This window comes from Rattus norvegicus, chromosome 5 (genome assembly GCF_036323735.1).
Source record: "Rattus norvegicus strain BN/NHsdMcwi chromosome 5, GRCr8, whole genome shotgun sequence".
NCBI lineage: Eukaryota > Metazoa > Chordata > Mammalia > Rodentia > Muridae > Rattus > Rattus norvegicus.
In genome coordinates, this window is record NC_086023.1 from 134,430,933 (window position 1) to 134,458,195 (window position 27,263).

Sequence of the window (27,263 nt, forward strand, 5' to 3'; positions counted from 1 at the left end):
TCTGGCTGCAACCCCTGCACATTTCTCATTCTGCAATCTATGCAGTGACTTGTGGGCTTCTTCAGCTGTGTTCCCCTCACTTAACCTTTATAAAAACCTCCCATTGTCTAGAATTACCATCTTCACTTGCCAAAGGGAATGAAGAGGCAGAGGCAGTCGCTAAAGGTGACTCAGCACCTTGGAAAGCGCAAACCCCATCCTTTCCCCTTAGTCGGGACCATCTGTGGGTATGTGCATCCACTATCTGTCTGTATGTGAATGAATGAACCATCTTAGTACGTATGCCTCGCCTCTGGACTGCCGGCTCTGTATTCACAAGAACAGCGTCAGCCTCCCTTACACACCACCTACAGCAGAGCTGGCTCAGCATCCATGGAAAAATCAAGGCTCAAGCTTGCCAAAACCACACAGCAAATCAGGATTGGTGCTGGGTTACAGCCCGGGTCATCTGACTCCGAGACAGAACCTAGGCCTTTAGAAACTAGAGTCTACTCCTTTCCTTGTAACTATCTAATTATATACCTACTAATCCTATTACATTCTGCGTGTCCTGAGCCTTGAGTTGGAAATCCACTTCAGGGCCCAGGGACTGCCAACTCCACCTACCTGCTCACAGCAAACAAACGAAGTTGCTACTCAACCTTCAGCCCTGGTAGATTTGGTTTAGGGACTATGCCTACAATCCAAAGGTCAGCCTGGGGTCACTAGAGAGGACACAATCATGCATGGAAACCCAAAAAGAAAGGATGGCATGGTGTAGATGTGATTTGTGGAAATAGCTACAGAGCCAAGACCTGCAAGATAGAGACAGCCTGAGGGGGACAGGGAAGGGGAAGCCTTTCCCTCTGAAGAAAGGGAACAGCAAGAATAAAGGCTCAGAAGTGGAAGAGAGAGGAAACTGTTCAGAAGCCTGCAAGTTTGGGGTGATCGTAGTAAAAGCATGGAGCAGTACAGGGATAGAGGGGGAGAAGACAGAGTGTTAACTGAGCAAAGCCAGTCCTTCCCACATAAGGAAGAAAAGTCACTTCAAGTGAGGGGAATAGAGTAAGCTGTCTTTTCTCACACTCTACACATCCTTCTCATCTGGAGAAAGCCCAGGACAATCTGAATCTAGAATGCTCTCCCCAATTAAGACAACAGCCCCATTCAAAAGACTTCTGCTGCCCATGCCTGTAAACAGTCTCTCTCTAGTTCCTACTCTAACATTCCTAAGGGCTAGTGTACACCATAGTTCTGATTACACAGCTCAGTAAATACATAACAGAATGGGCAAGAATGCAATTTTAATCTGCAGTCTTTCCAATTGGCCTAGATAAACAATGGACATGTTTCTAAGATAAGAACATTCTTTCAGTTGAAGAAAAAAATAAGAAAAAGAATTTTGAGATAAAATTACCCTGTCCGTAGATTAGCTGTGGACCAAGCAAACAATGAACTGTGATGTTTACTTCCCTCCTCCCCTCCACATCCCTCTCCAGCAGCTAGTCCTGTAGGTCTTTTTAATCAAAGTGAAGTTTTTGATTTGAGAATTCAAAAGCCTAAGCCTGAAGATTTGAAGCATAAGCCCAAATATCAGATTTGGAGAAATGTACGCTAGATTGGAGCCACTTTCCCACGGATAAAACCAAAACAGAACTTAATGCCCAGCAGAGAGAAGACGAAATGAAAACCAGTAAGACCAAGAGAAACATTCTTACAGTGTGTGTGTGTGTGTGTGTGTGTGTGTGTGTGTGTGTGTGTGTGTGTGTGTGTGGAGCAGGCTCAGGCCATAGACACATGACAGTTAGATAGACGGTGGCTGGGAAAAGAGTCCCCTGGAAGGTTTGCTCTCTCATACACCGCAGCGCACATGTCCCCCTGAGACCTCTGCTGCAGGAGGACCTATACCTGGCTTTTCTGTTTAAGCTAGCGTTCCTCATCACGTGGCACTTAGACTACAAAAGCAAGCATCCAACGAGAGAGAGCCTAACAGAGACCTACTGTGACAGCATAGTCTCAGAAGCAAGCAGTATCACCTGGGCCTCCTGTGTTTATTAAACGCAAACCTCACGGAGCATTTCATACCAAAAGAGGGACAGGACTGAGCTCAACCCCCATTTAAGATTTCTTTGTGTATAAGAGTTTTGCCTCTGTGCATTGGCCTGATACGTGTATGTCCGCGGTGTGAGTGCCTGGCACCCATGAAGGTCAGCTGTCAGGTCCTCTAGAACTGAAGTCCCAGATGACTTGTGAGTCATAGTGTGAATGCTGAGAACTGAAGCCAGAGCCCCTAGAAGCATAGCCAGTGCTCTTGACCTCTGCGCCATCACTCTAGGCCAGACCTCTTGGTAGGAAGAGGCCAAAGAAATAGAGATGGGAAGGGTGGTGCTGGTTTTCTCCGACCACACAGTGAAACAGATCCCAGATGATTGTCTTTGAGAACCAAAGGGCACAGTGACCTCAGAGAAAGAGGACTTGAGGAAACCTTGCCATGAGTGTCGGTTTGCTTGACTGATACCACTTAGACAATGACTTCCTGCCCTGGTGCCATGACCAATCATCCCAGAGCATCCAACTCTGCAGCCTTTGGCTTCCACTGGTGCATACACATTTGCTTTAAATCTGAAAACATGTATGATACCCCAGAGTTCATCCCTGCAGGAGCAGACAGGCAACTTGGAGACTTGAAATATTCTTTAGAACTGACTTAGAAACTGGCTGGAGCTCTGCCACACACACTCGGGGGTGGATAATGGTTTCCCAGTGTTCGAAATCCTAAGTTGGACATCTGTCAAGAGCACAGGGAAGTGGAGAGTGAAAAGCAAACTTTGCACTTTCTGTAAGAAGTGCGCAGCATGAGAGAAGCTGTCAGTTTGTGGGGTGAAGAGTGACAGGGTTGTATGGTCTGAATCAATGGGAAGGACATGTAAGTGTGTCCCATGAAGCAGAGGTGTCTTGATGCACAGCAGAGGGTGCCTGCTGGGGAGTAAAGAAAATTGTCATTGTAGACCAAGGAGAGCTAGAGAAAGGATGCACCAGTCTATTGGCAGATGTCAAATTGAGTGTTTTCAACTGGTGTGTGTGTGTGTGTGTGTGTGTGTGTGTGTGTGTGTGTGTGTGTGTGATGGTGTGTGTGTGATGGTGTGTGTGTGATGGTGTGTGTGTGTGTGATGGTGTGTGTGTGTGATGGGGTGTGTGTGTGATGGGGGTGTGTGTGATGGGGTGTGTGTGTGATGGGGTGTGTGTGTGATGGGGTGTGTGTGATGGTGTGTGTGTGTGATGGTGTGTGTGTGTGATGGGGTGTGTGTGTGATGGGGGTGTGTGTGATGGGGTGTGTGTGTGATGGTGTGTGTGATGGTGTGTGTGTGTGATGGTGTGTGTGATGGTGTGTGTGTGTGATGGTGTGTGTGATGGTGTGTGTGATGGTGTGTGTGTGATGGTGTGTGTGTCTGATTGTGTGTGATGGTGTGTGTGATGGTGTGTGTGTGATGGGGTGTGTGTGATGGGGTGTGTGTGATGGGGTGTGTGTGATGGTGTGTGTGATGGGTGTGTGTGTGTCTGATGGTGTGTGTGTGTGTGAGAGAGAGAGAGAGAGAGATGGTGTGTGTGTGTGTGTGATGGTGTGTGTGTGTGATGGTGTGTGTGTGATGGTGTGTGTGTCTGATGGTGTGTGTGTGTGATGGTGTGTGTGTGTCTGATGGTGTGTGTGTGTGTGTGATGGTGTGTGTGTGTCTGATGGTGTGTGTGTGTATGATGGTGTGTGTGTGTGTGTGATGGTGTGTGTGTGTGATGGTGTGTGTGTGTGATGGTGTGTGTGTGTGATGGTGTGTGTGTGTGTGTGTGATGGTGTGTGTGTGTGTGGTGGGGTGTGTGTGATGGTGTGTGTGTGATGGTGTGTGTGTGTGTGATGGTGTGTGTGTGTGTGTGTATGTATGTATGTGTGAGGGGGGAGAATATTATATATCCCTGGACTGACAGATACTACTGCATCTCAGCAGCTAGAGGTCAGAGGAGCAAAGTCCAAAATCTTTTCAATCTCTCTGTAGAATATGATGTCCACCAATATGTATTCAAAGAGCCCTTAAACAAGAAAGATTAAAAAAAACAAACATGGACTGGAGCACCCAAGATTCAGAATCTTGTGACTCCACACATTCTACAATGCAAATGCTGAAGTGTTTCTCTGAAGAAATCGTCATTAAAAATCCAGGCAGTCATGGCCCATGCCTTTAATCCCAGCACTGGGGAGGTAGAGGCAGGTGGATCTCTGTGAATGCTAGGCCAGCCTGGTCCACATAGTGAGTTAGTTCCAGGATGGCCAGGGCTATGCAGAGAAACCCTGTCTTAAAACAACAACCAAAAAAAAAAAATTAGAGTGAGACAGAGACAGAAAGAGCCAGAGAGACGCACTAAGACAAGCAGTGGGGAAGCTGCAGAATACATTAAACGTTTGGCCAAGAAAATGGAGGAAGCCAGAGAAAACTGCCAGGAATAGATTGGGGGGGGGTATAGGCTGCCCTCCCTGAGAGCTTCTACTTCAAAGTCTGATTCCTGTCAAGAATAAGTCTCTAAGAGTGACAGACTTTGGAGCGCTCACTTAAACAGGATGCCTTCATCAAATTCTTCTGTAAGGGCTCATCAATCTACGCAGAAAAAGAGGCGGGAAGATTGTAAGAGCCAGAGATTAAGGCTGACTCCAGAAAACATCTTCCAGACATAGCACAATGCCACACATATGAACTCAGATACTATGGCAGCCCACACAGGGCTTGCCTGCAAAAGTTCAAGGCAAACACGGGGTCCCAACATGGAGAGAGGGAATCAGATTAGGATCCCACGCCTAATCAAGAAGATTATGTGCCACTGATACTTGATGGCAAAGGAGAAAAAAGCAGTTTGCGCCGGCGGAGTCTCACTGGTTATGGAAACCACACTTCAGGGCAGGCCCCATGCAAGGTGGTGGACAGCAGCACAAAGCAAACTCAACAGTATCTTTGTAGATTGTTTTTGTCTCACTTTGCTTTGTTCGGGCATTTTTCTTTTAACTTATTGGCCTTTGGCTTGTGTGTTTTGGTTTCCATTTCTATGTTTTTTTGTGCTGAGGGTGTGTGTTGTGTTTCTTGTTTTTCTTATTTTGTCGTTGTTGACTTTGTTTGTTTTTAAAGAGAAAGAGAGGGGCATGGAGTTAGATGGGGAGGTGGGGAAGATCTGGGAGAAGTTAGGGGAAGGAAAAGCACAATCTGAATATGTTGTATAAATGTTTTTCCATAGAATTAATAAATGTTTAAAAGTAACAGATAAATGATAAGATCTAAAAGCAAAGACGAAACAAAACTCCTGAACTAGGATGTTATAAATCTAGCCAAAAGGCCTTGGCTGCAGAAGTCGTATGACCTATTAGGAAAGCAGCTGGCATTGTTTTGCTAAACAGATCTGCTTCTCCATAACTACATTGATGTCTGTGGAGGAGTGCTGCTGTCAGCTTTGGTCAGAGGGCTTCTTTGCAGTCCTCAGTGGTGATTGCAGAGACTGGGCCAAGTACAGATAACAAGTTGAATGAGTACCCAGCCAAGAATTATATAGAATTAATAAATGTTTAAAAGTAACAAATATGATGAAGCTAGAAAATGCATGCTGAAAGAGACCGGATATAGATCTCTCCTGAGAGACACATACAGAGCATGTCCAATACAGAGGTCAATGCTAGCAGCAAACTACTATGAACTGAGAACAGGACCCCCTTGGGGGGAATCAGAGGAAGTATTGAAAGAGTTGAAGGAGCTTGCAACCCCATAAAAACAAAAATGCCAACCAACCAGAGCTTCCAGGGACTAAACCACTACTGAAAGACTATACATGGACTGACCCAGGGCTCCAACTGCATAGGTAGCAGAGAATAGCCTTGTTGGGGCACCAGTGGAAGGGGAAGCCCTAGGTCCTGCCAAGGCTGAACCCCCAGTGCAGGGGAATAGGGGGGGCCAATAAGGGGGTTGTATAGGGGGCATACCTGTATGGGGGAGGGGGAGGGGAGGGAGTGGGGGCTTATGGACAGGAAACCGAGAAAGGGAATAACATTTGAGATGTAAGTAAAGAAATATATCTAATAAAAAAATTTTTTTTAAGTAACAGATAAACAATAAGATCTAAAGGCAAAGACGAAACAAAATTCCTGAACTAGGATGTTATAAATCTGGTCAAATGGCCTTGGCTGCAGAAGTCATATGACCCACCCATCCAAGGATCAGGGAACTGTGCAGGAGAAGAATGAAATAAGGGATCCATGGAGCATGCTGAGTTCTGCTCCTGACCCCATGGCAGCTGTGAGCACCTGCACAACATCTGCATTAGATTAGGTCCTTCAACACCTTGTCGTAGAGGAGCACTATTCCTTCAACACCTTGTCGTAGACGGAGAGGGCTCACGGAGCACTATTCCTCCCGGAGGACTTCCATGTAGTCAACAGCTGATGAAGGGGAGATGATTTCTTCAGTCACAGGTAAGGCAACCATGCTCCCTTAAGCAATTCTTCAGCCTTGGTCCTGTAATCAGCACTGAAGAAACTCTCTGGGTCGTGAAAACTTTAGAAAGTAAAGATATGAGAGAATTACAATTTTTGATCTAAAGAAGTGAAGGCTGCAGGTCCTGGGCTTCAGACATACGTTGTGCCACTAAGTCACCAACATTTGTTCTGAGTCTCTCTATGAGGAAGGAATAATCCTCAAGAACCAGACAGCCTGGGCCAAAATTCCAGGCAAGCCATACGCTAATGCCAAGGCCACAGGCAACTGACAATCTCCGAAACAGATTCCGTCTGGGAAACGGAGACGGGTATCCCTGTAAGGCAAAGTTGTTTAAAGTTAAGGTAAGTTATGACTTGGACCCACTGTGTTCAGTAAATGTCGTTTATTATCTGCCTAAAACTCTGCTGAAGCTCAGCTCTCAGGAGAAACCGAAACCAAGCCACTGAGCGAGATGTTTCCGTGTTTCAATGCTTCCCTCTGCTGGCTGACGGGAGTAGCTCCACGGGGAGAGAGGATGCTGAAGGCAGGTGTAGCACATGCAGTCCCAGCAGTGTGGAGGTTCATGCAGCCTCTGTGAGCCTGTCTGCCTGGCTGTAAGAATCGTGTGACAATCCCTACTGTATTTCAGAGTTGCAATGAATCCTAAAAGACCATGCCTCTGGGACAGTTCCCTAAGCTTACCTCAAGTGCTTTGTGGTCAAGTACTTTGATGCTGGGCACCCAAAACCCCAAGGAGGAGCTGCACATCAGCAGTTCCTCTCCAGTGGAAGAGGAAAGTTTTTGTCTATGCCTATATCTTGGAGTATTTCTCCTATATGTTCCTTTAACTGTTTCATACTTTGGGGACTAGCATTAGACCATTTTGAATTCGTTTTGGAGGAAGGTACTTTGTTTGGCAGAGATGCTTTGTTTTTCTAAGAATGAGCTAGGATTTGAGTGAGAACTTTCACCCGCAGGTTCACATACTAAAAGACTTGGTCCCTGCTGGTGATGCTATTTGGGGAGGTTATGGAATCTTTGGAACATGGAACATGGACCATTGCCACAGGAAGTATGTCATTGGGGGTGGGCTTTCAGTTTATGGCATCACCTTACTTCCAGTTCACTCTCAGCTTTCTATATACAGATGGAGATGGATGTGATCTCTCAGCTTCCTGCTTTGGCCGTGTGCTGCCCTGCTTCCCCTGCCTCCCCTGCCTCCCTACCCTGCCTCCCCTGCCTCCCCTGTCTCCCCTGCCTCCCCTGCCTGCCCTGCCTCTCCTGCCTCCCCTTGCCTCCCTACCATGCCTCCCCTGCCTCCCCTGCCTCCCCTGCCTCTCCTGCCTCCCCTTGCCTCCCTACCATGCCTCCCCTGCCTCCCCTGCCTCCCCTGCTTCCCCTGCTATTATCAACTCTTCCTCTGGAACCAGAAACTGAAATAAATTCTTTCTCCTTTAAGTAACTTCCAGCCCTAAGAGTTTTATTACAACAAAAAGTAACTAATACATTTGACTATCTCATTTTCCCAGCATTTCCAAAACATTGAAGGCACTATCTTTTCTTTGATGTATGTTTCTGATGTCTTCATCAAAATTATATGGCTAAAAAGTCCAGAATAGATGGAGGCTGGGTGGTCTCAGGCCACATCCTGACTGAGGAGCTCTTGACACTTGCAACCTTCTGGGGAGAGAGAATCACTCTTTCTTCTTTTCCCTTTTTAAAATGTGTGCCACCAGCAGATTTCCCATGCTCCAGTGGATAGTCCCACACCCCAACATCCAAGCACAGTGTGCACAGCAGTAACTGGGGCTTAGTGGATTATTTAAAAGAAAAAAGAAGTTGGGAGGTAAATGTTTGGGGAGTTTGAGGGAAGTTGGGGAAAGTGGGAGGTGGATATTACCATATATATACATCTATATATAATTTCTCAAAGATAAAGAAAATTACTATTTTAAAAATTATGAGTTTAAGGCTGGAGAGATGTCTCAGAGGTTGAGAGGACTGACTGCTCTTCCAGAGGTCCTGAGTTCAATTCCCAGCAACCACACAGTGGCTCACAACCATCTACAATGAGATCTGGTGCCCTCTTCTGACATCTATATATGTGGGACATTGTATGTTAATTAAATAAATAAATAAATAAATAAATAAATAAATAAATGCGTTTACAGCTGTGTGGACTTAATTTTAATTTGGGGTCTTCTATGCTATTCCATTGATCCTGTGTTTTAACCACTACCATGCTGGTCTTATAACTGTGGCTCTGTAATATAGTTTGGAATCAGTTATTGTGATGGCTCCAGTCAGTATTGTTCTTTTTGCTCACAATTGCTTGGGCTATTCAACCTTTTTGTGAATTCATATGAATCCTAGAGATTTTTTTCTATTTTATAAAGAATGTTATTGGAACTTTGATGATGATTAAAGATTAATATCTAGAACATATAAAAAAACTAAAAAAGAAGAAAAAGCACCAGAGCTCAAACAATGCAGTCAATAAATAGGCTATTGAAATGAACAGTTCTCAAAGGATGAAGTGCTAATGGCCAATAGACATGAAAAAAAGGTGTTCAACATTTTTAGCAATCAGGGAAAGGCAAATTAAAACTACATTAAAGTTCTTTCACCTCAGTCAGAATCATTGATAAAACAAACACTGGCAAGAATGTGGGGGAAAGGCAAGCCTTCTACACTGAGGATAGGACTGTAAGTGTTCCAGTCACTATGGAAATCAAAACTGAAAACAGAACTGCCATATGACCAACTATACCACTGCTGAGTCTATACCCAAAGAACTATAAGGCAGCACACATAGCTATGTTTATTACAGCACCATTCACAATAACTAAGGTGTCCATCAGCAGATAAATGAATAAAGGTTTTATAAATATACAATGGCATTTTATTCAGCCATGAAGAAGAATGAAATTATGTCATTTCCTGAAACATAGATATGCCTGGAAATCATCGTATTAAGCAAGTTATGTCCAACATACAAAAAAGACATGTCTTTCTTATTTATAGCCCTATAGACACATCAAACCAGAAGGGAGATTAGAAGAAGGGGGAGACTCTCAGAGACTGGGAAGACTAAAAGGCAATAATGGCAGAGGGATGAGTAGTCAAAACACATTATATACTTGGAAGAAGTTGTCTATATGAAACTCAACACTGAGTACAATAAAAAGTACACTCATAACATATTTTTTAAAATTTAGAGCAAGGAGAGAATCTGGAAACAATATTTAAAGATTTCATCTGTAACAGCAAGACCATTACTGTCTCTTCCCAACTAAAAATATGCTTACATCTTAACCAATAAAACTATCACAGCTTAAAACGTTAGAAGTTTAAAATGCACAGTACAACTAATCTATTAAGTGTCCTCAGCTGAGGTTTAGCAGTAAAACACACTACAGACTACTGGCTCTTAATGCTCATGATCCAATAGCTGACAGGGGCTGGAACTTACTGTGACTACCTGTTATCAAAAGAGAATATGAAGCCATGCAACACAATCGCTGATATGATCCAAGCTGGATTCGAATCACTCTCACAACACTCAAAACTCAAAACTCATCGATTGGACTATCCTAGCCTGGCAACTGTCTGTATAAAATAAGTAGGCATTAATATAGAACAAGCTCATTAAAGATCTACAGACAAGTAATTACACTGCAGTACTAAGAAAAACTTCCGAAGTTAGCCAAGTCACCAAAGCTAACACCAATAATTATAAAAAATATATGTTTACCCTTAGGTAACATGTCACTGATAACAACATTCCTGCCTGAAAAGCTGAACCTGAGTCAGTTATGAGGACATAAGTAATGGTTGACAGGATAATAAATGACCTGAATGTCTTACAACCAAATTAAAAGACTTGTTTTTAAAACCGTTAGCCTGTACTTTCAAAGATATCCTCGTAGGCTGGAGAGATTGCTCAGTGGTTAAGAGCACTGGCTGCTCTTCTAAAGGACTCAAATTTGATTCTCAGGACTCACTGTGGCTCAAAACCACCTGTAAATCCAGTTCCAAGGCATCCCATGCCCTCTTTTGGCCTTGGCAGGTACCAGGCACAGAAGTGGTACACAGACATATATGCCAGCAAAACACCCATACCCAGAAAGTAAAATAAGAATAAAAAATTAAGAATCTATCTCCAAAGCCAAGCCTTATCTGGATCACTAACAAGCTGGGAAACTGTTCCAGATTAAAGAAGAAAAACAGAGAAAGCAACCTAATACAATGTGTGATCTTTGATTGGATTCCTAAAGGACATTAATGGGACTTGGGGGACATATTAAAGGGTGGTAATGAATCAATGATAAATTTCCTGAGTGTAATCATTGTTATTGTCATTCAGAAGAATGCCCTTCTACATAGTGGAAATTTCACAATTTAAGAGTTAGTCTCAAACAGTTCAAAATAAAATAAGATATTGGCATTTATGTGCAAATAGAGGGCTAAATAAAATGTTGCAAGAGTGTGTGGGTGTTGATTTTTACTCTTGTAGACGGGTTATAGTCCTAACATTTTCAACAATAAACAACTGGAGGGGGAACTATACTGATAGATATTCAGGAATGATTAAATAAATGAAGACATTTCTCTTGGGTTCATGAATAGATATACTTAATATATGTAAAAAAATTACTCAGTCTGAACAGTAGAAAAATGAAAGTCTAGAACTCCAAAAATTTCTTGTCTTTATTCATCTTATAAAGATTGAGAAGAGTAGCAATTGTTGGAGACTCTAAGTTGACCATTCTGTTCTACTATATGTTGTGTTGCATGCTGATAAATAATTTATTTTCTTATAAAGTTTAATTAGCACTAGCTAAATATTGCAGACACTGTGAAAAATAAAGTATGAAAGTCCTTCAAAAAGCTATTAATAGATCCACCCTATGACCCAGCTATATCACTCCTGGGAATATACCCAAGACTCTGCATCCTACGACAAAGATGCCTGCTCATCACGCTGTCCATCACCGTTCTATCCACAACAGCTAGGAAGTGGAAATAGCTATCAACTGACGGACAGATAATGGAAATGTATCACCTATATAGAATAGAATTTTATCCAGCAGTAAAGAAAAATGAAAACTCAAGATGAATAGATGGAACTAGAAAAATTATACTTAGTAAAGTGATCTAGACCCAGAAAGACAAACACCCCATGTCCTTACTCATATAGAGATCCTAAGGCCAAAGCTTTAGGGGTATATGTGTGTGTGTGTGTGTGTGTGTGTGTGTGTGTGTGTGTGTGTGTGTGTGTGTTTAACTAGAAAGGAACCATGAGGGGCTATCTTAAGGAAGAGGAAGTGGGAAATAATGGTGAGGGAAGTTTAAGTGGAGAGAGAATGAGAGACAGGAGAGTAGAAAACAGAGTTGGGCAGAGAAGGGATAATTAATATTAACAATGCCTGAAATGCCATATGGAAACCTGGTATTTTATAACTTCATACAACAGAGACATTTTTTTACTTATGAGCTTAATTGGAGTTACCCTGTATGTAGGAATAATGGTCTTCCCAGAAGCCATAGATTAATAAATGAAGAAACCCAATGCCAAGTATGGGATAAATCTCTTTGAATTATTAGTCACGAATATCTCAGAGACCACTCCTCCAGAACAATATAGACTCTTGCCACTGCTCTTGATTGCTCACTAGAACTAGATAATAAAAATTTATTCCTGAAAACACTGCACACCTTGATCACAGAAGGCGAAGAAATCAAAGTAGCACTGTCTGCAAAGTTTCCTCACCACTGGCTAACTTTCATAGTACCAGAGGTGTGATATAGGCTGGTGGGAGAGAAAACTCACCAAGAATCTTTCCCAGCTGTAATCTACAATAACAATTGGCCTGACAAGATATGCACATGAATGCAATAGTAGCACTAATGTTATAGGAGTGACCAACCATGTTCTGTTTGGATTTAAGGCCCTTTCCACAAAAGGGAAAGAATGTCTGGTACTGTAACTATGACTGAGAACACATGTCCTGGGATCCCATATACCCCAGGGATGAACCTGCTACTGTTAACTTGTTAAATGCACATTGTTTCAAAGTGTTGTCTAATTTGTACCTCTACACCCAGAGATAAGTGCCAATTCTCAGACATCATCAGAGAAGCTTCTGTAGTGAATTCTGATTAATATAGGAATGCAAAAAAAGTAAAGTAAAAGGTCAGGAATGAGGACCTATAGCATCCTCAACTACAAGTAGGGCAACTGTATCACACTCTCTATCATCAAAGCTCAGGAAACACCATAAAAAGGGAGAGGGGTTGCAAAAGTCAAGAATAACTAGGATAAAGCAATATTCATGGACAGGACAGCACCAATTCTCTCATGAACTCAGAGCAATTGTGGTTGCCTGTGTAAGGTCTGCATAAGTCCAAACCAGTCAACAATCCAGCATGGAGGCGAGAGAACTCGTGAGCCTACTAAGGATCTATGGGTAGTTGATGACTGCTAGGGGATGGAGGACCTGTCTTTTTCTAATGGATGTGGTCCCTGGTGGGTAGACCACGCTCCTGTGGGCAGCTTCACACCCATGTATAAAGGGTTGAACAATTCTTTTTTTTAAGAAGTCATGAAGTGAAGAGGCAGGTAGATGGTAGATGGATCCAGGAAGAGTCAGAGAAAGGAATGGGAAGTGAATATGATCAAAACACATTGTGTGTATTTTGTATGTATAAAATTCTCAAGGAATTGATAAAATCGTATACTTTAGGGAATATGTACAATCATACTTTAGCTGGACAACTTAAAATAGCAAAATAGGGACGTTATTGTCCATTGACATGAAAATAGTGATATATTTTCCACAGAAGAATATTTTCATATCAGAAATAGTAAATGAACTATATAGCCCACACAACTTCATAAATCTTGGCAATATTTTGAAATAAAAATGCAAGTCACAGAATAGTGCATACAATGAGGTACTCTTTTACTAAACTTCAATAGCACCTAAAAATCAAATACAATATATTTGCATGTATTGCAAATATAATATTAAAGCATATAACATATAATATAATTATATATTTATGGTATATTTTATAATTACATGTAATATATTCTAATGTGTTATATATGAATGTATAATATAATTTATAATATAATATATATTATATAATGTGTTCTGTAACCCATTCATATAATTATATATAATGTAGTTATACATAATTATAATTATATACATATACCTTTTTAATGAATGAAATTACAAGTGAAAACTTCAGGATGGGAGCCGTGTGGAAAGGTGTTGAGTGCTCAAACATAAATGTTGCGCGCCCAATGTCTCGCCAGTAAGAACGACTCGCGGCAACAGGATTCTTCTGCGAACAAGCCTTTACTGTACAGCTCTCTTGAACAGGGACCCCGAGCGGCAAAGTCGCTCGCCTTATATACACAACAGTATGCTAATAATCTCTCAGGGATTGGTGGGGCACGGATCACCCCACTATCACCCCACTACTTGTCCTCCAGGGATTGGCGGAGAATGAATCACCCCACTAGCATGGTACCGCCCTCATTAGCATATTAACGGCCAACTGACACCAGGTGCAAAAACCGCACATGTGCAGTACCGTTATTCACCACTGGAGGGCGCCCTACATCTCATTATCGTACGGCCACCCTAGCAAGGGGACAAGCCTGCACATGTGTGGTAAGTTGTTGACATCCAGACGAGGCTGGATGTCGGCGCCATCTTTGTTTCGCCGCGCCGCTCCCTACACATAAATATGACTGATATTAGTTATTGGGTCAGGTGGACGTGAGTATATGTGTGAGAGGAAGAGATCTATGTAAGGACTAGTGAAGACAACTTCAGGAGCTAAGATTACAGATCAGCTAGCTTTGTTCATAATGTCAATTAAGTAAAAGAAGCAAAGAAACCTCACCAACTTTGGAGGATCTGAGGAAGTGCACCAAAATAGGTGCACTAAGTTTAGTCATAAAAGGAAGCATAAAGAGACTTTTCAGGAAAAGATAACATACAGGGACAAAATGTCCGCCTGCACCTATGGGTGGCTGAAAATGGCTACTGAGCCAAAGGGAAAGTAAGCATCATGCGAACAAGACTAGTGGTGAGGCAAGCCCTGCCTTGCCTCCAACAGAAGCCTCAGTAATAGTTGGAGCCTAGGAAAGTGACTATATCTGAGTCCTCTGGTTCCCTTTCTCACTCTCTCTGACTAGTTGGATTCCATCAAAACAACTATGACCTTGGAATGTGCCTAGAAGAGAGGCCACCACAAGTACCCCAAGTCTCTAAACCATTTTTGCCAGGTCCTAAAGTCTCTGAGCAATGCTAGACTTGTTGATTCCTTGCCAGTCCTGAGATCTGAGACAGGATTCCAGACTTGCCCTCAAGAGGTGGAGATAGAATCTACACGTCAGCACCATGGACAGCTCCCTCTGGGCCTCCCGAAATCTCTACAGCAGAAACCTTTCTACCCTTTCCTAACCTAGTATACACTTCCCCTTGCTTCTTCCTTGACCTTCCTGCCAGTATGCAGGCTCTCCCTACCCTACTCTCCACCACACCTTGTATTGCCAGAGCAACCTTCCTAAATTGTTCATTTGACCACAATTCCATAATTAGAAACTTCCACGATGCCCTAGCTTAGTAGCCAAGGCCCAGTATAAGATATCCCTCCCTTATTTCCAACATTGTGGATAGCCTCTATTCCTACAGAGTTTTGTTCAGGGCAGAACTTTATATTCTACCTCTCCCCCCTCCCCTTCCCCTTCCCCACTCCCCCTCCCCTCACCCCTCCTGCCTATCCCCTCCGCTCTTCCCTCTCCCCTGTCCCCTCTCCCTCCTCCCTCCTCCCTCCTCCCCTCTCCTCTGTCCCCTCTCCCTTCTATTTTTGCCCTCTCCCCTCTCTCCTGCCCCCTCTCCCCTATTGGTCTCCCCTCCCACCCTGGTTCCCAAGCTAACATTGGGAGATTCCCTGGACTCAATTCTTAATATTTTTTTCGTTCTATTTCCTCTCCTTCCCCCAGTGATATCATCTACTCCTGTGGATTTAAACGTCTCTTCAACCTAAGCCTCTGCCCTGGACATCAGATTGATAGATCCAGTTGGAGGCTCATTGGTGACCTCAACATTAACATATTGGTAATAAACTGGTTTGGTTTGGTTTGGTTTGGTTTGGTTTGGTTTGGTTTGGTTTGGTTTGGTTGGTTTGTCTTATGGTAGTGATTAGGAACTTAGTAGTTTTGAATGGGATCTGTGAGGACAGATTCCTTTGGCTTCTTCCTAGTCTAAAAGAAAGTATTCTTTCAGCATTCAGCGGTCGTCTTTGGGTACATGTCCTTTATCACACTGTGAAACTTCTCTTCTTCAAAGTTATCAACTGCTTTTCAATTGTTTCCTCTTTTTTTACATGTATTAGAATGGTTTTATTGTTTTCCTACATGCAATATAAATGAGTTCTTTTGATTTTCAAATTTTAACTCCATCTTTCATTTTTACTATTAACCTTATTTTGTCCTGATGTAGCCTTCTATATATTGTTTTGTGTCCTTTTCATAAGAAATATGGCCTCTAGTTTTCTTCTCTTGGAATGTTTTTCTCTGAATTTAGTATCAGGTTAATATTGGCCTCAAAAAAATTAGGCTGGGACTATAGCCCCCGTGGTTGAGTGTTTGCCTAGCATGTGTGAATGTGAGGTCCTAAGTACAATTATACACACAACAACAACAACTTGGAAACATCTTTCATGGTTTTGTTCTTTGTTTTTGTTGTTATTTGAAGATTGGGGGAAGAAACTTTTGGTATTAAGTACACTGAAAGGAGCAGCTAGCTGGGCAGTGACGAGAGTGCTTCTCACCTCTCTGAGTTTCATTTTCCATTATCACTTGAGGAGGTGAGTTTTGATAAGAATCTTAATAATAGAGGGTTACTGAAGTCACCCATTCCCTCTGCCCACCCAGGAAGCTTTAGTAATCTGTGCTGTTCAGAGAATTTGTTCATTTCATCTCTAAGCTGTCAGAATTATTAGCATTAAATTTTCCAAGAACGTTTTACTGCCCTTTGCCTTTCTGAAGCTTCAGTTATAAACACATTAGAACATTCCTACTGTCCTGCAAGTTCTGAACCTCTGTTCTGCTGGTGGTGGTGCTGCCACTGTTTCAGTACTACAGATTCCATATTTTCTATTGCTGTTTCCCAGCTCACTGATCTCTTCTTCATCAGTGTATAATCTTGACTGGATCTTTAATCAAATGTTACATCAAGACTTGCACTCTTCCCAGAAGAACTCACTGCCCTTCTTTTCTGCTTGGTTTTTCTAATTCTCATTACTTATGTATTTATCCATCTTATTTAGTAACCATTTCTCTCTGTTGGAATGTGTGCACCTCGCTGGCAAGAATCCTGTGTGGTTCTTCTACCTTGTAGCCCCAGAACAAAGATTATATAAGCTTAGAATATATTAAGTAACGAATAATTAACAATAAATGTGACCACTTGAAAGCCTTCCTGATGCCATTCCTAGCTTTTCCATATTTTGTATCATAGTGTTGGTCATACTTTTATTGTTGGTGAATATCTTGGCTACTTTGTGGGTTGTCCTTTCTTCCACCCCTTTTAACTGCCTAGCACTAGATGAAGAGACAAAAGGAGAGAGAGGAAAAGAAAGAGATCCCTGAATAAAGTCAGGAGTCAGAAAGGGGACAGCATCATCGTTAGATTATTTCCTGCTGGTTAGGGCATTGAGCTCCTTGGGGCGAGTTTGCTCTTCACCATCAGGACATCTAATTTCCTCTTGTTGCTTCTTCTTTGTGCACAATCACTTAAACCGTGACCACCAACAACTAACAACTAACCAACTACCCTGCCTCTAGGGCCCTAGTATTTATACATTCTCTGAAAAGTCTCCGGAATTCCAGATGCCACACAATTGTAGAACTGTCTGTAGCTGGAAAAATCATACCCCTGCTATAGCACAAGGCAAATCATAGTCTGTTGCTATGGACAATCTGAAACTGCCCCATGACCCACATCTGGGATTAAAATGAAACATATATTCTTGTATTTCTTTGTTTTCCATAGAAACCAAAATTCCAAAATTGTCACTACCCCTCCCCAACACATGTGCACATGTACACACACACACACACACACACACACACACACACACACACACACACACACACACCACTGTCCTCTGTGGTGAACCCACTGGGAGGGTTTTCGTTGAATGTGAATAGTTCTTTCGGAGGCATGCAGTTGCCCAGAAAAGCAGAAGAGGGCAGCAGAGGGCTGTCTTTCCTGCCTTTCCTGCCCTCCTGACGCCAGTCTCCTGGGTCAAGAGAAGACATTATTACATGGGGCTGGAGCTTAGACCCACAAAGCCATAGTGGTTCCCTCAGAAAAGAACTCGGGGAGCCCAGGAGATCCCCCACACTGCCTTATTAATTCAGTGTCTCCCACCACTCACTGTCACCCACAAACGTCATTCAGGCCACCACCACCCCAACACACACACACACACACACACACACACACACACACATACACACACACCACCCACATACCACACACACACCAGAGAGGGTGGCAGGCCCTTCCTCAACTAAAAGAGCCCATTTCTAACCTATTCAATCCCCTTTTCTCTAGCTTGTGCCAAGTTCCCCGGTTCAAATGAGATTCTCCAGAAGTCTGTTTGCCTCCTTCTCAGCTCACCAACTGTAGCTAGCAAACCCCTTGGGGACCTTTAATGCCTGCCACTTCTATTAAACTCTCGCCACAGGCACTACCAGGAGAGGAACACTGCTAACCCCAACTCACGGAGCAGGAAACAGGCTCCAAGAGGAAAGAAGAATGTGCCTAAAGTCGCTGAGATTAATGCCCGGTGCTGTTCACCATCTGTAGTCCCAAGTCTCAGTAGATAAGCCAAGTGTGAAGGCCAGACAGGTTCGTTGGAAGTCTTGATACAGGTCCTTTTCTCCCAGAATTATTCTCATCCTAAAATAGGCCTAACCACTCTAAGCTCTCTCCCTCTCCTCCCTCTCCCTCTCCCTCTCCCTCTCCCTCTCCCTCTCCCTCTCCCTCTCCCTCTCCCTCTCCCTCTCCCTCTCCCTCTCCCTCTCCCTCTCCCTCTCCCTCTCCCTCTCCCTCTCCCTGTGGCATTTGCCCAGAGGTTGCAAGGCTAGGCTTTACCTGCATCCAGAGAGCACATGCAGGCACCAAGTACTTGTGTACTCAGCACAGCACACAAGACCTCACAAACAAGGAATAGCTCATTTGGAACAATATGTGGCTGCACAAGTAGATGGAATCCTAGGATCGACAACACCCGGGAACTCTTTAGTCTCATCCACTCCAACTACTCCCTCCAGCCCCTGAGATTCTCCCACTGGACTCTGCTCTAGATGCCAAAGACACAGTTAACAGATGAGGAAACCACAGTGAATGCCAATGGCAGGCACAGAAGCTTACAGGAATTCAGAGGAGATTGTGCTAGAACAGGAGAATCCTGGCTGGGCAGCCTTCATCTTTGCACACAATAATGCTGGGAACCAGCTGCTTCTTCCACCTGTCTGGGGTCCATGGGAGAAGCCATTATTTAGCTTCTTGTTTGGTCACTTCAGTCCCTCCCCTTCCCGGTGTCCTCAAGCCCATCATCTGGGTAGAAGATGCAGCTGTTGGCATAGCAGCAAAAAGATGCGGGAGCTTGGGGAAGCCAAGAGGCGGTCCTAGAACAGTAAGTGGCTTCGACTGCTGGTATCTTTCCAGAAGAACTGCAGATAAAGGTGCCAGGCAACAATCTCAGCAAAACGTCAGGCTTCAGAGGCAGTCAACCACTGATTTGCTGTGTGTCCCCAGACAAGTCTTTTTCCATCTCTGAACATCAATTTGTGTCATAAATAGGTCATGTTTATGTGATGAAGAGTCACTTCCTGAAGTGAGACTTGACACAGAAATGTCTTAATACCTACATTCCTCTTTCTTGCTTCTTCCCACTTCTACCAACATCAAAGAATCAACAGAGACAATGCCAAACAGATTTTGCAGCAAACAAAAGTTGCTCCTTCTGTTGGGTAAACAGAGATGTAACCCTGCAATGGAAGCATCATCAAAATCACGTTTGATGAATGGGCAAAATATTTAATAATTTATAATCACATTAATGGAGCAGCTGATGTGTGTGGACATTTATAATGTATCAAGCACACAGCATTGACACAGCTACCCTGTGTCACCAGCGTGACGAATGTGTGACCAGCACAGGTACACAGAGGACCCTATACTGGGGACTTATTTTTCTGTATCGGCCATCTTGAAATTCGGAATCACTAGATCTCTGAGTACGTTTTGTGTGTGAAAATAATGGAGGGTTATTATTTAAGGCCTACGCAGAGACCTGCCACTTGTCACCTCTAAACCTCCACCTCTCTGAGATCGATTGGCAGGTGCCTGCCTGTTCCCTGCTCCCCAGCCGCTCCCATCTTCCTGATCCTGTGGGGCCTCACTACAGGAACTGGGAGAGAAGGAGGGTGTGTCTGCCCAACCACAGGACAGGGTCCTATAGCTATCCACCCTCTGTGTGCACTTCATATCACCAGGACAACATTAAACAGAGAACAATAAACAGTTTAACAGCCTGAGAAAATTATAGCAAGGGGAAAGCTTGTCTCCCCGTTTTTTTGTTTTTTTTTTTAAACTAAGGCCTGCCTGAAGTGAAAATGCATTATTTCTAATATGTAATTATACCTAATCATAAGTTCTATTAATTAAAAGTACTTGACGGGGGCTGGGGATTTAGCTCAGTGGTAGAGCACTTACCTAGGAAGCGCAAGGCCCTGGGTTCGGTCCCCAGCTCCGAAAAAAAGAACCAAAAAAAAAAAAAAAAAAAAAAAAGTACTTGACAGAAATAGAGTCTGAAGTTCAGAGAGGCTCGGTGATTTGTCTAAGATTACACAGCTAACAAGTGACAGCATTTGGATAAAGACATTGGTACTGGGGAAAAGGTTTTAGAGTCTTGAAGAGCTTCAGCCCAGGAATTAGGAGCCCTGCATCCAACTTCATGACCGGAATCCTGAGCACGTTGCCCATTCTCATCTTTTCCGAATGAAACTCCTCCAGGGAGTCCTCCAAGGTAGCATGGTTCTCAGGCATGACTTTAACTTGCACAGGCTGTGATTTTTGACTACAATAACCCTGCCCCTCCCTCACACCCCTGAAAACTGACAGAAGCTTGTAGCAGATAACAGTCACCCACCCTACATGACACATCATGGCATTTAAAGAATTCTCATGTCACTCCCCCATCAAGACAGTGCTAAGAGGAGCAAGGAAAATTAGCATTGCCACTTTCCAGACAAGACTGTTGAAGCATCAGAGCAGCGATGTCACCACCACACACGCGCATGGCTTTTCAGACAAGCTTTAAATAGGTCAACAGGGTTCCAGAGGATCAGGGTAACAATATGTGCATTCCCAATGGAGAAGCAGCCATCGCCTCAAAAGTCCTAGGGAAGCAGGGCAGCGCAGACCCCTCGGGAGCCCTGGCCTTGATGGTGTTGGCTTGATCCCTGGACTTGAGGGTCCCAGTTCTGAGAAAATAGACCAGAGAAACATCCAAGTGCTCCTGAGGAAAAAAACTACCAGGTATACAGTGTTTAGAGGGTGACTCAGCATCCTGGGGGATGTTTGCCCAACATTGAGGTGTGGTCTCCAGAACAGAGATAGAAGACCAAACAGGCAGAGAAACCAAAAGCAATCTCAGCAGAAAGACTAGCTCCACCAGCAGTGAGGGCGGAGGGTGGTGCATCCTTGGCCCTATCCCATGGAGCTGAGATCCTCATAGCCACCATTCCCTTGGTAAGGATGTAGCATCTACAGTAGAAAGATCTCCCACCCTGAATAGGTACCTCTCTTGCCTGTGGATTGTAGGGACCATAGGTAAGGTGTGTCTATGAGATGGTTCATGAATTTGGTAACCTCATCTATTCATTTCCAGCCCACCAGGAAAGCACCAGGGCAGATCTGACCAATAAAACTGTTTATGATGACAGAATGATGCTTTTCTACAGCCGCTAGCCACATATGGCTACTGGATAAGGAGCCAGTGGTGCCAGGGGGACAAATGGAACATTTTACAGAGCTAAGTGAGACATTTACCTGTACATTCGGCATATACGGTTCGTAGCTTCTATGCTTGGTTGGTGCAGCTCTAGAAAAAAAAAGGGACAATAAAAAAAATGGAGCATCCGTACCACGGCTCCAGGCTTCAAAAGCATCAAGACAGTCACTGTCTCCTACAAAGTAGATGTCTATTTCAGATACAGAGTGTTGAAACAACCCCAGGAAAGTCAAGCAGCTGCCTCTGGACCGAGCTGGAATTGCAGGCAGGATTAGATCTCGTGGCCCTACCTCTGTGCTACATTGTTCACGTAGGTGAGCATGCCGTCACGTATCTACCCGGTGGTTGTAATTACCACTGGGAAATCAAGACACACACCTGGGCTTTAGGTGGGTGTCCTCAGGCAAAGGCAGCTCGGTGCCACAGTGAGAATACAAAGATTTAGATCCCTTTGGTTTCCTGCCAGGTAGCTCCAAGCACCGTGTTATAAATATCATTGACGTCTGCAGAGTCTCCAGTTTATATTTCAGGCCATAGTTCCTGCCCAGAATTCCCTATGGAAATACCAAGCAGCCTACCGGATTCCAAATTTGGATATCAAATTGGCTTCTTAACCTTGTCCCCAAACCTTCCCAAGTCTGGACAAATGACAAGGCTCTTCTCACTGCACCATTCCAAACATCTGGGGTCATCCATGGCTCCTTTTACTTCTCTAAAAATTTCTTTCCTCTAATCCACTGACAAATATCATCAGCTCTGTCTACAAGAAGCATACAGAACACTAGCCCTCCCCACTGTTGCCACTCCCGTCTGTCCTCTTTGTCTCCATCCAGACTGAAGAAATTCTTGGCTCCCTCTCTTCTTGCGGTTTATTTTTCCAAACAGTAGCCGGAGTCATCTTTTTAAAAATAACTTATTTATTTTTAACTTTATGTGCATTGGTGTTTTTCCTGCATGTATGTACGTAAAGGCATTGGATCCCCTGGAACTGAAGTTCTGAACTGCCATTCGGGTTCTAGGAATTGAACCCAGGACCTCTGGAAAAGCAGTCAGTGCTCTCTTAATTGCTGAGCCATCTGTCCAGCCCCTAGAGTCATTTTATAAACTGAAAAAAAAAAATCGTAGTATGTTCCTCAACGGTTTCTCAAACTCGTATAAGACCCAGCAAGGTCTACTTCCTATCGTCTCTATAACTTCATTTTCTACCACTTTTTTGCCAAACCAGGTCTTTCTGAGCACTCCTTCCTGATACCATTGTTTTGCTCATTCCCTGGCTTCCTGGGGACCTCTTTCCAAACATCCCTTTATCAAAAACAACAGGCACCCCTCACCCTATCTTATTTTGGTTTCCCTCATAATATTCACCCACTTGTACCGTGTAATATATGTGCCTATTGTTGTTTTCATGCTCAAGTACAAGCTGGAGTAGATGAGAAGGTAAAATAGAGAAAGCACAGTTGAATTTGAATTTCAGATAAACAGCGAATTATTTTTCAATATGAAGTTGTCATAGATATTGGAGAGAGCTTATAATTTAAAAAAAAAAATAGCTAAACCAGGTGTGGCGATGCACGCCTTTAATTCCAGAACTTGAGACCGAGGCAGGCAGATCTCTGCAAGTTCAAGACCAACCTGGTCTACATAGCTAGTTCTAGGGCAACCAGAACTACATAGAAAGCCTCTGTCCAAAATAAAAAATAAAAATAAAAAAATAAATCAATGTTAATCTGGTATTTGAACTTTACTACTGCTCTGTATTTTATTTGCTAAATCTGGCAACTATACAATAAGGCAAACACTTTGGTTACTGTGTTTACGGCAGCATCCTCAGAGCTAGAAAAGTCTTGAAATGTCACTACCAGTAAATCTTTGTTGGACAGATGGAGGGAGGGAGGGAGGGAGGGAGGGAGAAAGTATTCAATTGGGCCATTAAATCAATGAGCCTTAAAAGTTAGAGGGATGGGGGTTGGGATTTAGTTCAGTGGTAGAGCGCTTGCCTAGGAAGCGCAAGGCCCTGGGTTCGGTCCGAAAAAAAGAAAAAAGAAAAAAAGAGAAAAAGAAGAAGAAAAAAGAAGAAGAAGAAAGAAGAAAAAGAAAAAGAAAAGTTAGAGGGATGGCGTCTTTGAAGAACTTCTCAGAAGGTGGAGCCTCGGGTGCCAGTCCCCGCCCCTGCTTCTCTGCAGGTAAAACTCCGCCTCCGCTCTAGGCTGCAGCGGTCAGCCGCGGTCCTACTGGGGGCGGAGCCTACTAACTAGGACTCCAGATCCAGCCCGGCCAGAGCCGCGGCCCCTTTAATTCTCCACCTCCCCAGCACCGCTGTCGCCCTCTTGCGTGACGTCACCCTGGAGCGCCCAATGGGGGCGCGGTTTACTGGCAGGCAGTGCCCCGGGCCGCTGCCAAAGGGGAAGTGAGCTAAGGCTGGAGCTATGGCCCGGGTTTGGAGCCTGCGGCCGCCGCCGCAGCCAGCACGTCCAGAGAAGCCGCGGCCGGAGCAGGGGCCGGAGACGCGGCTGAACTGGCCGCGGCCCCTGTGAGTTGTGGAAGTCGCCGGTGGCGGAACATTTGACACTTGGAGCACTTCAGGCTGGTGGAGCGGTGGTCACCCCTCATCACTGCGCCCCCTCCAGGCCCTAGCAGTAGGGCTGGGATTTCTCCAGGCTCCCGCTCCGCTCTCACCCGTCTCTTCAAACTCCGTACCGAAGCCACGCGAAGGTGATCAACCCGAAACCCAGCGGGCGTCCTGGCCTGGGCGTTTTCTAGGCGCCCAGGCAGTGTCGGTGCTCTCTCCTGTCACCACCTCTTCAGTTACGGATTAGCGAGTTCCCACTGCCTGCTCTGCAAAGTCTCCTCGCCTCTCCTCCCATTCAAAAACATTTTTATTTTCCTTCTGCATTGGGAATCTTGTCCCAGAGATCCAAAGTACCTTAGTTTTGTGTATCTTTTCCCAGCTTCTGGAGCACTCCTAGAAATATTGGCTGCCTACACGACTAAGACTCTCGTGCTTGACTTAGTGGGTTGTTTTTGTTTTGTTTTCCTTTTGACAGGTAATAGTTGTTTCAGGAAGTTATCCATTTGGATCGCCAGTTCCTTGGCCATCTCTATGTAACTCCCCCTCCCCACCCCCCATCCATCTGAGCCCAATTTCCTCTGGGCTCCATTCTCCAGCCCTAACTAGATCTGGTCAGTCCCACCTCTGGGTGGGAGTGATCAGGGGGCTCTGGCCCAGGATTTCCAACCCTGGAAGGCAGCTCCAAGTCAGCGAGAGAGTTGGGTTTTGGCTACGAACCTGGCAGCTCAGGAGTGGGCCCGCCACTCACCCCCCACAAAAAGATGAAAAAGCGCAAAGAACTCAATGCATTGATCGGCTTGGCTGGTGACAGTCGGAGAAAGAAGACCAAGCAAGGCTCAAGTAGCCATCGCCTGCTTCGCACTGAACCTCCTGACTCAGACTCAGCGTCCAGCTCAGAGGAAGAGGAATTTGGAGCAATTGGAAATCGCTCTCGTTTTGTCAAGTGAGTGTAGCAGTGGAGAGGGCTGAATGCACTACTACCAGCCAGGCAAATAGATGAAAAGGAGGAGTCCTTAGGAAGAAAACAGGAAGTAGGCCGTGGAAAACAGAAGGAGAAAGAGTGTTGGGAGAGAGCAAGTTCTAACCCTAAATAAAAAGTAAGCAGTCACTCTGATGTCTAGCAAGAGGTGGAAGTGTGAACTTGTGGAATGGGCCCGTAGCCCAAGAAGGAATTAAAAGGTTGCTAATGGAGACAGACAGCAGCAGAGAGGCTTTGGGGGCTACTTTTTAAAAAGTAGGCCAAGGGACCTTCAGACCAATAATTTGTTTTGTGTTTCCTTAATGAGCTTGGTTATTGGTGATGGGAGAATATGGTGAAGGTCATACTTATGAACCTTGCAAATACATACAGGATTAGGGTACAAGGGGTGGGGGGAGCAGTCTTTTTCCCAAACCAGTTTCAGGTAGAGCAGCCACTAAACAAATGAGCTTTGAGGACTGGGGGGATTGAGGGGTCAGTTTGTGAGGTAGCTGAAGGAAACCTCAGACATTTGGACCTGTCAGAGACCAGACTAAAAGCTAAGGGTCTGCTCAGTTGTAGAGAGAGACAAGTGGTCAGGCAGAGGGCTTGGGTGCCAAAAGAGTTGATCTTTTAGTGTGTTCAGAATCTGTGTCGTTTGGTTAAGACTTTGGTTAGTTAAGGGCATTTCCAGGTTTGTGTTACGAAGGTCATCTGACAAAGTGTGGGACTTGAGAGTTGCCCCGCTGCCTTAGCTTAGAACTGAAGGCTAGGTGAGGTTTAGTGTGAAATCTAGTGTGTTTCTATTTCTGTCCTCCCAAGGCATTAAGTTAAAGAATATCAGGTGACCACTTAAACCAGCAGATCTTGTTTCTCTCATTCCGTTTGCAGTAAAACTTGATCAAGAGTTTGTGAAATTTCAATAAATGAGACAAGGTCTCCTGAGTAAGTGAGCATGTATTAGAGGGGTGGGGGGGAACACAGTGCAGGGGTAGAATTCCACAGAACCACTCATTTTTACCCTTCTTTCCATCCGTTCTTTCTTTTTATCTTAGTACTACTAAGGATTGAGCTAGGTTCTCACTCATGGTAGACAAGCACCCTCTCTCCCGCCAAGCAAGCATCCACCACCACCATCTTGTAAAACAGGATTCTAGTAACTTGCTCAAGCTGGCATAGAATTTAGCAATCCCTCTTCCTCAGACTCCCAGGTACTTGGATTGCAGATGGGCCACTGGGCCCTTCTTGTCTTTTACACTTCTCAAACTGAGTTCAGCTCCAAAGACCACCTTCCTGGATTGACAGCAGTGATCTAGAGCCTACAGGCACTTCCTGTGACCCGAGGGAACTCCATTTCCCGTGCAGTTTGAAACCTTTGTACCCAGAAGAATTTTTCACAGGTCATATGCAGTAATTTTCAACCTCCTCCTATTAGACATAAGTGTCTTATCCTGTGATCCTTGGTAAATTCGTTGGTCAATCATTAGAAAAGATAATCGCATAGCAACATACTGTTGCTAATAAAGCTGTTCACACAGCTACCTTCTCACTCAAGGGCAAATGTGTTCTTCTGACAGGGGAGACTATGTCCGATGCTGCAAGATCTGCTATCCCCTCTGTGCCTTTGTCATCCTCGCAGCCTGTGTTGTGGCCTGCGTGGGCTTGGTGTGGATGCAAATGGCTCTCAAGGAGGATCTGGATGTCCTCAAGGAAAAATTTCGAACAAGTAAGTGGTCAAGTGTTTTTTTCAAGTTTTGGGAAAAACTGGGCCCATGCTGAATTACATAGGAATTTGCCCATTCTGGTAAGCAGTTACGCATCTTGTTCTGTACACTATCTTAACTGTCAGCTCAACCATAGTAACACTTGTTTTTCAATCCATAAACAACTCAGTGGTTATTACCACCGGACAAGTAGCATCTGAAATTACGACACTGCAGACAACTCAATGTGAAGGGGAACAACTGTAGGCCAGAAGCCTGATTAGACTCAACCTACAGCCTAGCCTAGTCACAGAGTGACTGTTGAAATGCCACCGTTTCCTTCTTCCTCGCTGAGCCGGCCATTAAAATGTGGAAGCATCTGTCAGATGACTTCCTCTTTCGAAACACTGTGTAGGAACATAGGAATGGACAACAGT

The 27,263-nt window shown here is 44.3% G+C and overlaps 1 protein-coding gene and 1 long non-coding RNA gene across 4 annotated transcripts in view; both read left to right on the forward strand.

Annotated features, from left to right (window-relative positions):
• The first annotated feature begins 13,901 nt into the window (after positions 1 to 13,901).
• Positions 13,902 to 18,518, forward strand: LOC134487082 (uncharacterized). The gene is made up of 3 exons (XR_010066794.1): positions 13,902 to 14,167; positions 15,508 to 15,622; positions 18,128 to 18,518. It is a non-coding gene; the product is annotated as an uncharacterized LOC134487082 (long non-coding RNA).
• Positions 18,519 to 23,975: 5,457 nt separating this feature from the next.
• The window catches only part of Efcab14 (EF-hand calcium binding domain 14), a 38,807-nt gene continuing 35,519 nt past the window's right edge, over positions 23,976 to 27,263 (forward strand). The window contains exons 1-2 of one of the 3 annotated variants that reach the window (XM_063287401.1): positions 23,976 to 25,108; positions 26,701 to 26,849. In XM_063287401.1, coding sequence (XP_063143471.1) covers positions 24,927 to 25,108; positions 26,701 to 26,849 — 331 coding nt within the window. In that variant the 5' untranslated portion in view covers positions 23,976 to 24,926. The remainder of the gene's footprint in view (positions 25,109 to 26,700; positions 26,850 to 27,263) is intronic. The other 2 variants (XM_039109592.2, NM_001106677.2) reach the window with 2 other exon arrangements.